General features: G+C 44.4%; 1 protein-coding gene across 2 annotated transcripts in view; it reads left to right on the forward strand.

Annotated features, from left to right (window-relative positions):
- KATNAL1 (katanin catalytic subunit A1 like 1) overlaps nt 1–13,618 on the forward strand; it is a 159,942-nt gene that overhangs the window by 91,154 nt on the left and 55,170 nt on the right. For both annotated transcript variants that reach the window (XM_088460261.1, XM_088460260.1), the window contains exon 5: nt 10,927–11,054. In XM_088460261.1, the coding sequence (XP_088316387.1) occupies nt 10,927–11,054 (128 nt within the window). The remainder of the gene's footprint in view (nt 1–10,926; nt 11,055–13,618) is intronic.

A 13,618-nucleotide genomic window follows, 5' to 3' on the forward strand; every position in this document is an offset into this window, starting at 1 on the left:
AGAACCATCTTGTAATTCTCGCATTACTGTCCTTATTTTCAGACATCCACTTCAGAGGGGCATGGTCAGTGATCAATTTGAACTTTCTTCCGACCAAGTAGTACCTGAGAGCCTCTAACGCCCACTTTATGGCCAACGCCTCCTTCTCCACTGTGGCATAGTTTCTCTCATGTACATTCAACTTTCTGCTAAGATAGAAAATAGGGTGTTCCTCACCCTCCTTGTTCTGGGACAGGACCGCTCCTATACCTACTTCTGATGCATCGGTTTGTACTATGAATTCCCTTTCAAAATTAGGAGTCATCAGGACTGGTTGGGAACACAACGCTACTTTCAACTCCTGAAAAGCTTTCTCTGCCTCAGGACTCCATTCTACCATGACTTTTTGTTTGCCTTTGGTCAGGTCAGTCAGTGGGACTGCCACGGTGGCAAAGTTGGGTATAAACCTCCTGTAGTACCCCGTAATTCCCAAGAAGGCTCTCACCTGCTTCTTATTCAGAGGCCGTGGCCAGTTTTGTATGGCATCAACTTTATTGAGCTGAGGCTTTATCAGGCCTCTGCCAATGGTGTATCCCAGATATTTTACTTCCTCCATGCCTAGACAACACTTTTTTGGGTTGGCTGTCAAACCTGCCTTATAGATGGAGTCCAACACTGCTTGTACCCTGGGTAAGTGAGACTGCCAATCAGGACTATGAACGACCACGTCATCCAGATAAGCAGCTGCATACCGTCTATGGGGCCTTAGAATCCTGTCCATCATTCTTTGGAAGGTAGCAGGTGCCCCATGTAGCCCTAAGGGCAACATCTTGTACTGAAACAAGCCCTCTGGCGCTGAAAAAGCTGTCTTTTGTTTGGCGCTCTCGGTTAACGGTACTTGCCAATACCCTTTGGTTAGGTCAAGAGTGGTTAAAAACCTTGCCGTCCCTAGTCTCTCAATCAGTTCATCCACTCTTGGCATCGGGTAGGCATCGAATTTTGAAACACTGTTCAACTTTCGGAAGTCATTGCAGAAACGCACACTCCCGTCGGGCTTTGGAATCAACACAATGGGACTTGACCATTCACTATGTGATTCTTCAATAACCCCTAACTCTAGCATATTTTTAATTTCTTTCGACACCGATTCTCTTTGTGCTTCTGGCAACCTATAGGGCTTTAGATTAACTTTGACCCCTGGGTCAGTGATGATGTCATGTTTAATGACCGAGGTTTTCCCAGGTACGTCAGAGAACAGCACCCTATTTCTAATCAGAAACTCCTTGACCTCTTGTTGTTGAATTGCCGACAGGGTTTTTGCCACTGTCACTTCGGGAACTAAGGGCCCTGGACTTACTGGAGGGTCTCGGACGGCCGACAGTACCGTTCTATCTTTCCAGGGCTTTAACAGATTTATATGGTATATCTGTTCCGGCTTTCTTTTCCCCGGCTGGTAAACTTTGTAATTGACCTGCCCCACTCTTTCTAAGATTTCAAAGGGCCCTTGCCATTTAGCCAAAAGTTTATTTTCCACAGTGGGAACCAATACTAACACTCTGTCCCCAGGAGCAAAGCTGCGTAACCGAGCAGTGCGGTTGTATACCCTCTGCTGTGCCTGTTGAGCCTGTTCCAGGTGCTCTCTCACTATCTGCACTACCGCAGCAATTCTCTCCTGCATTTGAGAAACATACTCAATCACCGTTTTGTAAGGACTAGACTGCCCCTCCCATGTCTCTTTGGCAATGTCTAGTAACCCCCTTGGGTGTCTCCCATACAACAAGTCGAAGGGTGAAAACCCGGTGGAGGACTGGGGAACTTCTCTTATGGCCAACAATAAATACGGCAATAAGTAGTCCCAATCCCTACCATCCTTGTCGACCACTTTCCTAAGCATGTGTTTTAACGTCTTGTTAAACCTCTCGACCAGCCCATCGGTTTGGGGGTGATAAACCGAAGTTCTTAACTGTTCGATTTTGAACAGGCGGCATAACTCTTTCATGACTTTGGACATAAACGGTGTACCCTGGTCAGTTAGTATTTCCTTAGGTATACCCAGCCTGCTAAAGACATGAACTAGCTCTCTGGCAATGGTCTTGGTTGACGTATTGCGCAACGGGATCGCTTCCAGGTACCTGGTAGCGTAATCCATTATGACCAGAATATACTGGTGTCCCCTGGCAGACTTCATTAAGGGTCCAACCAAATCCATCGCTATTCTTTCAAACGTCACCTCTATAATAGGCAATGGAACTAGTGGACCCTTAAAATGTGGCCTGGGAGCATGATACTGACACTCAGGGCAGGATGCGCAAAAGTCAGACACCTCTTTATGAAGCCCGGGCCAGAAAAACCTCTGCATTATTCGCTCAGTGGTTTTCTCTACCCCTAGATGGCCTGCCGTTATATGACCATGGGCCAGATCCAACACTGTTCTTCTGTAGGCTTTGGGAACTATTAGTTGTTCCACAATATCTTCCCCCTTCTTAGTCACCTGATATAACAAATCCTGACACATTGCCATGTGGGGATAGGACAAAGTACTATCAGGGTCTACGGGTTTACCATCAACTACTTTTACATTCTCCCTGGCTTTTACCAAAGTAGGGTCATTCAACTGCTCCACGGCAAAGACCTGTCTTCTGACCTCTAAATCAGGCAGACGATCACTTGGCCCAACAACACTTCCCACCTCAATGGGAGGCACATCAGTTGGCGGGCCACCGGAAAGTTCCGCATTCTCTAGTTCGCCAACCATAGTAGAAAAAGGGAATAACTCTGACTCAGAAGAAACTCCCTCCTCCACTACATCGACAACCTTCTCAAATGGATCGGGGTTGTTCACCTCTGGAACAAAACGGCTTCCCCACAACTTCCAGAAGTGAGCAAAGTCTCTCCCCAATATTGCATCGTACACCAGACCATGCACCAAACCCACAGAAACTATAGCAGAGCCACATGGTGTCTCGATGTTCACCTCGGCCGTAACATAATATCGAGTATCCCCATGTATGCAGGTCACACCCACAGTTTTCCCTGTATGCCTCAAGGGGTTCACCAGCTCAGCTTTTATAAGTGTCACCAAGCTACCAGAGTCTAACAGTGCCTCTACTCGGTTGCCATCTACAGTGAGTACACACATGTGCTTATCAGTCTCAGCCTGCCGGTCAGCCGTACAGGCTGTCTGTGCAAAGAAAGACCCCCTGCGGTAGACATGAGCAGTATCACATTGCATAGGTTCAGTCTTAAGTGAACAATTAGCGGCAATATGGCGGAAGCCACCACATCAGAAACACTGAGTCATATTAATGTCTAGTCGTTTACGGGGCAAGAACCTTCCTGGCCTGGCAGGCCTGTCTCCAGGTTCTACACCCTCAGTCTTAGGTACATTCCACCGCCCAGCACCCTTCTCCCCTGGAACAATCTTACCAGTGTCTGTGGGAGTTCGCCGGTGCGCCATCGGGGCTCGGTGGGGCATACTCATCAACTCCTCAGCCGCCACGTACCTCTCCACCAGCTCGACCAACTGGTCCGCGGACTTATGGTCTGCATGGCTCACCCACTTGCACAGAGTCACAGGTAATGATCGCAGGTACCGGTCCATCACGACCCTTTCCACGATCTGTGGTCCCGTCAGCGTCTCGGGCTGTAGCCATTTTGAGGACAGATGGACGAGGTCATGCATCTGTGAACGTGGAGGCTTGTCCCTATGGAACTCCCAGCGGTGGACCCGTTGGGCACGAACAAAGGTGGTGACTCCCAAGCGAGTTAGGATGTCCTGTTTTAGTTTTTTATAGTCCTTGGCATCAGCCAGGCATAAGTCGAAATATGCTTTTTGTGGCTCCCCAGACAAAAAAGGTGCCACCAGACTTGCCCACTGCTCCTTGGGCCAACTCTCCCTTTCGGCCGTTCTTTCAAATGCGGCGAGATAGGCCTCCACATCATCGCCCGAAGTCATCTTTTGAAGGAAGTGACTGGCTCGTACGGAGTGAGTGGGGGTGGGAGGACCAGTAGCAACATCTCTGGGCCAGGCGACCAGGTGCTGTACCGCCTCTCTTATGGCCTGGCTGTTTTCCGCTAAGGCCTGGCGGGTTTCCTCAATGGAGACCTGTTGAAGTCTGTTAGTCTCCTGCTGAGCTGCTGTAGCTTCCTGCTGAGCCCTGGTAGATTCCTTCTGAGCTGCTGTAGCTTGGAGCAAGGCCTTAATAATGTCGTCCATTTTGTCCTGGGGTGTAGGTTGGAAGCTGAACCTTGCCTCTCTGAGCATTGGCTGACCCCTCCTCTATGGGACTCCAAGGACACAGTGTTATTTCCACACTCACAAATTGGGTGTCTGTCCCTTTAATTTTTAAATGGAAAGTTTTCCTCTCGCTGCAATTTTAGTGTGTGTGGTTGCCCGCATTCTCCACCATATTGTGACACAGTTAGGTTAGGGGGTCCCTCTCCTGGGTAGAGGACTCCTTCCTTTCACACACAGCAGCTGGGAAACAGTACGCCAGACTGGATGCAAGTAAAAGCTGGTCGGCGCCAGTCTTTATTATGCAATGTCAGAAATAACACAAAGAAAACATAAGCATAAATCCTAGCCCTGTCGGGGCACTAACTTCACAGGTAGTTCCCTCGCTACCAGAACCTGGCAGGGCCTAATGCCCTCACCAGCAACAAAAGCACAGCACAACACTTACAGTTAGGTTTTCAAGTGTCTCTGAGCAAACTCCCTGTCTGCTCTCCCAGGTGAGACAATCAGCCCTAAACAAACTAGGCTTATATTGGTCACTCTCAGGTGGAAAACTAACAAGCCTGTTACCAGGCTGCGAGAACCAAAACCTGGAGTGGCCGTGGGTGGAGCCCTCCCTCTCCTCTCACCCACAGCCCCCAGGTCCCAAACCGGCTTTTCAAAAAGACAGGAATCTGGGACAAATGCACCTGCCACAGACCACTTTACCAGTGATCCTATCACAATATATATATATATATATATATATATATATTTTTTTTTTTTTTTTTCAATTAAATAATATTTTTATTTTAAAATAAATAAATTTAATACAATCTATCTTTAGATTCTTTTTTTTTTTTTTCCATTAGTTGAACTGAAGCCCAAATCTGGGCCGGCTCACGCATGTGTACAACTACAAAGGCCAGCTTTGCGACATAGTAATTTTGCTCTTACTGTTCTGGGCCAGTATATAAATACCTACACACCAGTGGTGTCACTAGGTGTGGTGTCACTCAGTGTGTTAACTCATGCTGTCAACATCCCCCCCAGCCCCACCATCACCACCGTGCAATGTCATAAAGCAGGTTAACTTACCATTAGTGGTGCTAAGCGGGTCTTCAAGTCGACTTCAAGGAATCGGCAGACACTACGGTGGTAGGTGTCATTGATGTGCAAATGAAGGTTAGTCCACACGGCAGATGACATAACCAGGGAATTGGTAACCAGGTAGAAACAGGTAGCAGGTAACATGCAGGTACAGGATGCATGGATATCCCAGTTGAAGCCAGGGTATGCAGGGCTTTGTGGTGTGCCAGTATATGTGCACACTGCATGCTGGTTTAAGCACAGTGGTGGCAGCGGGTTTTATATTATATGCTGTGGTGGTGGTACAGTGGAATCTGGGGTGGTACAGTGGAATCTTAATAGGGCATCCACACTTGGGTACACTTTGAGAATCGTCTGTATTCTAAGGACGCCAAAGAGAAAGGAGCGTGTGGTGGAGCCGCATAAGTGCAGACACTGCATATCGGAGGTCACGCCTCTGATCCTAGTGCCCAGAGGCTAAGATGCTCTGGTAACAGAGGCTGCGAAGAGCACACCTCTAACACCAGGAGCCGGCTGGGGACACAAAAGCACAGGGGGCCTGGGGCCATGATCCAGGCTGTGTGCTGCAGTACCGGCCCCTCCTCAGTGACCGAGAGCTGGGTTTCATCCCCACCGGACGCACCTCCATAGCCACTGCTTCACAAAGGTTGTTTACTGATTTAAAAATTAAAAATGGGAATCTTCTTTAAAAGTAAATATGTACTGCAAATAGACAGCCGTGGCTGCATATAATATAGCTGAAACACTAAAGAATTAATTACTGTAGGGGTCAATACTAGAGGTATGAGTTTTTTTGCTCGGATCTTCCCATCAAGTTCGGAACAGGGCAAAACATCATCTTTCATGGACATCTTGGCACAGATGTCCGTGAAAGTTGACGTTTCGCTTTGTTCCGAGATCCACGCGGTGAAAAAATACAGGCCAAAACCGAATCGCTCATCTCTAATCAATACACAAACAGCCAATCAGAAGCAGCTATATAAAGTTGCATCATTAACGCAAGCCTTCCTTTACCTGCGAGAGAGGCCTCCTGGGGATCTGATTATGTTGCATATACGTGATCATACTCTTCCTATATTCTTGTACTTTCCAGCCCGTTTCACGTCTCCAGGTGTAATGTGACGGTAGACACATAATGCACTATAAAATTGCATATCATGAACAAAGGAATTGGCATTAACACCAAAGGAGGCCTGGTATACCATTTACTATACACTCCATCATGGTTGCATGTTCTGATCATACCTGCGACTTTTAAATCCCCAGTGTTACAGCTATTTGCACACCGTAGATGATGCAGCTCTACAGGCCAGCCATATGCAAAATGTTTGTGGCCTTCAGAAGCGGTAGAAAAGAGACATTTGAAAGGTACCCGTCAGATAAACTCTACCACAAAGTATATCTATAACTCTATTGCAGCTCGTTCCATTCAGGCTACATACAAATGGTCTATGAAAGATGGTCATATCCCTTAAGACTACATAAGATTTGTTTTAATTTTACTAACCTAATAAAACTTTCTGTCACCTCTGCAATCCTTCCTGCCTAGGTATAAAACTGAACCTCTCCATGAATATGGGCTGAGTAGAGTTTTCACTAATTCCTTGAACTCTCCTGTACTCCTGAGAGTAGACCAACCTCCTGAACCTGTAAAATTCCCCAGAGAAGTGGACAGACGAGGGGCACGATGACATGCTTTGCGGTGAATAACTGCATTGTATCTCTGCTCCAGCTGCTCAATGCTGTGTATTGTGATTCTACGGGAGATGGGTACTCAATACACGGTGTCACGCCCTCACTCCTCCCACCTGAGCACCCTCTCCGGCATCACCCAGATAAATAATTGTCCAATATGGTGTAAGAACGGAATCAGTATGATTTACCGCCGGACCCATACCCGGCGGTTGGAACCCCGACAGCGGCATCCCGGCAGAGGAGAAAACCCCGATCGTCTAAGGTAAGTATTGTCTAACCTAATTCTACCCCCAAATCCTAACCCTCGCTTAGGTGTGCCTAACCCTATCCTTCCCCCCCAGTGCCTAAACCTAACCCCCCCCTTCCCCGCCGCCTAAACCTAAGTCCCCCGGGGGGTGCCTACCCCTAACCTCCCGGGGGGGTGCCTAACCCTAAGTCCCCACCTCGGGAACCCTAAACCTAACCCCCCCGCCACCCCCCACGGCTATCCGCGCTCGGCACCCGGCATCCCTTCGATCGGGGCGCCGGTCTCCCGGCATCGGTAAAATGACAGGCGTCTAGATTAGACTCCTGTCATTTAACCCTCGCCGGGATTAAGCAGTCGGGAAGCCGGCTGTCGGGCTTAGGTACGCCGGCATACCGTAAGAACAAATAGAAATCAGGTGTTGTCGTTGGGTGTACTTTTCCTTTTTGCCCACTGCAGCCAGCTGGTTCCTGGCCCGGCAGCATATAGAAACTTAACAGACGGCACAAGGAAGTGCAAACCAAAAATACTTTTCCACTTTGTAAAAGGCAGACCAATTGCTATCAATCTTCAGACTGTCTGTGCTACATCTAGATGACCTATTCCGAAAACCTTGTTGAGCTGCTTATTGTTTTTCTATAAACTCTGATGATGAGTAAGATACAGTCTAGGCATATCTCCTTAATCTATATTAGACACATTACTTTAAGCTACGGTCACTAGATGGCAGCCAGGAAATAGCTTTTTTTATTTTAAAGTATCCACACATGAGCGTGCAGCTTTCTAAAATTCAGTGTAATTCCTGCTTGGGAGGACAGGGAAGAGATAACTTCACGTTTTCTGGTTTTTCATAATGCTGTGTTGTCAGGGCTGTAGGAGATAATGCTTTCTGTACAAAATAATGGGCCTCTCTCCTTATTATCATCTGTGGCACTTTCAAGAAATCCAAAGTGACTTTAGCTGACTCCTGACTCATGGTTTTTATACAATGACAAGATTTGTATTGGTTATATATGAGACTCCGCAGCAAAGAGATCTAATGATTCCGACCTGTATTATGAAGAGCCTTGTCATTAAAGAAGCTCCCTCTGCAGTGTCCTCAGTCTGGTAACTGGCGGCCCCTTCTGTTTTATTATTATATAATTTAGTGGTTATTTGCAGATTTGGGGGCCTATGTATCAAGCTGTTTTTTTACATAAAATTATTTCTGCATAATTTTATGTATCGATCCTATGTACTAATAGCGCAGTGTAGGAGATTTCACAGAAATGTCCCGCAAAGTGCATATTAGCACTGCAGATCACAGTCCCCAATTATTCTCAAAGGGGACTACGATCTGACCCCTATGTGCTAAACTCCAAAAAGCGAAGCTTTTCAGAGTTTAGCATCGATAGTGCTGGTGTAAGCTACTGTTTGTCTATGGGGTCTCCAGGGAAAGGAAAGAGATCTTTCGATCTCGCCCCGGGCCGGCCCTGGAAGTTGGCGCTGTGTGCGTGCGCAGTGTCAGCTTCTCACAATCATATTCGTAAATAAACCCCTTACTCTACAGTTGCAACAACAAATAAAACTATATTTTCCTGTGTGTTCTAAAGGTTTATTACAACATATATGTCTGATTTACAACATATATAACCTGTGACCGTGGCTTATCCCCCAGTAGTCTTGATTTTGGAGTAGTTTGAGGGCACTTTGAAAAAATTATAAAAATTATAAAAAAAACTATTATTTTTCAATTAAAAAAATATTGTAATTAAATTTAGAATGCATAAACTAATGAAAAAGTTGATTTTAGGGTAATTTGAGGACATTTTTTTTTACCCCCAAAAATGACGTGATTATTGGATTAATTAAGCTAATTGGAAACTTCCAATTGCCTAATTAGTCATTAGGGAGGTGTCCAAAGGGTTCAGCACAGTGTCCCGACATTTTAACCTTTAAAATAAAAATTTTCCTCTCCATCTCTCACCCTCAGAAAGGTGCGAATGGAAAAATGCTAATTCATTGTGACTGATTCAGTACGAGTTGCTAATTGGATTGGAAAATGAATTTGCTATGCGATTTATAATAGAAAATAGCAACTCGCACCTCACAATTCGCACCTAATTGGATTGACCAAATCCTGCCCATTTCCCCAGTGAAGTGAGTGGTCTAACTGATGCAGATACAGCATTGCCCAGTGGGGGCAGATCCACAATATGCAATTTGCGACGCCACAGCCTCCAAACCCTCTGATTTTAACTTTCTCCCAGGATCTAATGCAGGCAAATATGATATGGGCAGATCACGGACGGTGCCTATTTTGTCCCTTTTTTGTTTGTAATAGAAGGAGGTAGGGAGTCCAGAGATTAAAGATCCTTAGATTACTTAATAGTAAGAACATGTAGCACTGTTGTACATATTGACTTATGAGCTAATTTGTGAAATACCCTGGAAAGTCAATAGGTCCTATTTGTAGGCGATTGCCAATGCAATGTGATGTGTAAAGTGAGCAGACCCTGGAGTACTTAGGAGCATCCCAACCTTCATTTAAGAGAGTGGTTCTATGTCTTTTGATTTTTTTTTTTTTTTTTACAATCAAAGTTTTATTAAGTACCAAAACAGGGAACATACAAGACCTAGCGCCCCACATGGGAGTCACTATAAAAGAAAACACTGAAGAAAGTGGTACAATTTTTTAACATTAACAAAGAAAGCAGGAGCGCGATAACATAATAGCTTATATGAACAAAGTAGAAGGTAAGCTACAAAGACAGGGAATAAAGATGAGAAACAACATGAAATTAAGGAATAAGGAGGGGAAAAGGTGGGGGGGATAAATGGGGAGAGTGAGCCATCAACATGTGGTATTCTTGAGAGTCTTTATAGTCCACACAGTAAAACCAAGTGGAAATACATTCAGAATATCTATTAAGGGCCGAGAGAGTGGTATCTTCCATATTCATATACAAGTCGATATGACTGATCCATTCCTGTATACATGGGGCGTTGGGAGATTTCCGGTTCCTCTGTATCGCCGCCTTGGCAGCATTGTTTAGGTGTTTCAGTAAAGATTTTTTGTATTTAGAAATAGATGTGTGTGTGCAATTATATAGCCAGGACCTGAATGTCAGGATGCCTGAGCCACAGCGCTTCCTGGAGACAGAGAAAACCTGCTGTCAGGAGGCGGTAATCCCAGGCCACCAATGTGGAATGGGGAACCCATGTGGAAACCACAGCGCCGGCTTTATGTCTTTTTTGTCTTGGATTTATAATGGCACTAAAGTTTTGTATGTGAACACTTGCCATGTGTAAACTACATTTCAATTACAATTAAGAAAAACATTGTCTTTCCTCAACCTGCCCCTGACTTTCCCCAGAGTCCAGTCACACAGGATTACTTAGTAAATACTTATAATAACACCAATTCCCTGTATATATTATTGACTTGAAATCATAAAGGGGGGTACTACCGCTGACCCATAGAGTGTAAGCAAAATAACGAGAGAACAGGATTGCACCACAATTGACACTTTCAATCCAGTTCTCTCATTATTTTAATAGTACAGGAGCCAGTTTGGGAAAAAAAAGATTTTGTTTTTATTTGTGGTTTTCTGAACTTTCTGGATAATGGATTCCAGGTATTTGGTCCCATACCTGTATATGAAACGTGTATTAAAGTTGTAGTAAACCACCTTCTGCATTATAGGGGCGGAAAAATCAGCAGGATGCTGGGGGAGAGGGTGAGCTGAAGAAGTTTGATGGAGCCGGATATGACAAGGATCTGGTTGAAGCTTTAGAGCGGGATATTATCTCCAGGAATCCCAATGTACATTGGTATGTCTATAGGCGGATTTTATAGTACTTGCTTGTGACTTCAGAATTGTGTGTGTGTGTGTGTATATATATATATATATATATATATATATATATATATATATATATGTGTGTGTGTGTGTGTAATAATATAATTATATATATATATATATATGTTACCATTTAGACCCCTGCCAAAAGTCTACCTTTATCAGTGATTCATTGATTTGCTGTGTATCTGTAAATCTTTTGCTTGCACACAGATTTGAGTATTCCCCAGCTGACCAATTACTGTACAGTGAGCTCTAATGTGATCACCACAGGCAACGAGAGAGGGCACAGGTACAAAGTACTGGGGCCTACTAAAGCACACCCCCATGGTGAAGGCATGACACCCACAAAACGCCCACAAACACACTGGTGGCCAAGCCTTCATCTTAACCCCTCATTTCACATGGTGACCCTGGTCATCTCCATAACATTCAAAATTATATCCTACTGGATCATATTTGATCAGGTAGATAGAAAGCTGCAAGTATACACAGCACAGCAATCCAATGGGATTCCTGCGAAAAATGATCAATGCAGACACTTTCTTTACAGTTCTGCCTGCTCAGTGCCCTATTTATAGTTGGGAGAAAATATTCTCTACAGTTGAGGGGTGTATGTGCATTTTCTTTTTCTATCAATCAATAAAAAAATGCCTGCATATAGATCGCAGATACTGGGCAGCATTATTGTAGTACTGCTATTTACAGTTCAGCAGCAACATACCCCTCTCACAGCTCTAAATCTGCCCACACATTGTACATTTAAACACCTCACCTCCTTCCCAGGAGGACAACATGATTTGCTAAAGCACAAGATTGCGCCTGTTTGCTGGACTTATCCCAAACTTAAAATAAGGTCTCTAGTCTTAACTTTTAAGGTGTGTTTGACTGATCAAACTTAAGATGTCCCCAATGTTGGGTGGAGATAGGACAATGTGTAGCCAATAACATACTTGCAATGGTCATAACAGCACAGAGTGTTTCAGGAGATGAGTTTGCTAATCTTGTGGGAGCAAAAACAGACAAATCTCAGGTGCACAACTCCAAATTATTAATAATATATAAATGCAATACAATTTTGCAATCAATAGAGGTTTTTAGCATAATCTTGGCCAAGGTTATGGGCCTACCCACCATATCCAGGTAACCTCTGTAGGGTAGGTCCCTAACATACTACGATTCAAATCCAGAGCGCAGGACACCCCCAAACTAGCCCAGCTAAGCCACCCCAGGGCACCGCCATAGTAAGAAAAGTGCAGTGTGAAAGAGTTAGTTAGGAGCAGCTACTGCTGCATATAAAGAATGAAAATAAAAAGTGAGGTACATATATAATAAACAAACAGTGAAGGGTTAAAATGTGTTATAAAAGAAAAATGTGTTATAATGTGGTGCCCTGAAACAGATCAACAAAGGCAATCCAGGGGGACCCACGCCCCAAAAATGAACCAAAGTTGCACTACAGTATATAAAACTTGTAGGACTTACCTAGAATTGTGCCTATTACTTGTGTGCATATTCATTACAAGACTCCATGCTTTTAAACCAATAAGGTAGGGGTGCTAATCCAGACTGAGGGCGTCTCCTTTCCCTCAGGTGTGCAATAAAGCACATTAAATAGAGTATATGGGAAAGATTTCTGGACTGCACACCCTGAATATATATATAATGGGAGGTGCTACCTGATGAGACAAATTGCAGGCACAAAAACAGACAAATCTCAGGTGCACAACTCCAAATTATTAATAATATATAAATGCAATACAATTTTGCAATCAATAGAGGTTTTTAGCATAATCTTGGCCAAGGTTATGGGCCTACCCACCATATCCAGGTAACCTCTGTAGGGTAGGTCCCTAACATACTACGATTCAAATCCAGAGCTCAGGACACCCCCAAACTAGCCCAGCTAAGCCTGAGGGAAAGGAGACGCCCTCAGTCTGGATTAGCACCCCTACCTTATTGGTTTAAAAGCATGGAGTCTTGTAATGAATATGCACACAAGTAATAGGCACAATTCTAGGTAAGTCCTACAAGTTTTATATACTGTAGTGCAACTTTGGTTCATTTTTGGGGCGTGGGTCCCCCTGGATTGCCTTTGTTGATCTGTTTCAGGGCACCGCATTATAACACATTTTTCTTTTATAACACATTTTAACCCTTCACTGTTTGTTTATTATATATGTACCTCACTTTATTTTCATTCTTTATATGCAGCAGTAACTGCTCCTAACTAACTCTTTCACACTGCACTTTTCTTACTATGGCGGTGCCTTGGGGTGGCTTAGCTGGGCTAGTTTGGGGGTGTCCTGCGCTCTGGATTTGAATCGTAGTATGTTAGGGACCTACCCTACAGAGGTTACCTGGATATGGTGGGTAGGCCCATAACCTTGGCCAAGATTATGCTAAAAACCTCTATTGATTGCAAAATTGTATTGCATTTATATATTATTAATAATTTGGAGTTGTGCACCTGAGATTTGTCTGTTTTTGTGCCTGCAATTTGTCTCATCAGGTAGCACCTCCCATTATATATAT

Source organism: Taudactylus pleione, unplaced genomic scaffold (assembly GCF_031769625.1).
Source record: "Taudactylus pleione unplaced genomic scaffold, aTauple2 ptg000043l, whole genome shotgun sequence".
Classification (NCBI taxonomy): Eukaryota; Metazoa; Chordata; class Amphibia; order Anura; family Myobatrachidae; genus Taudactylus; species Taudactylus pleione.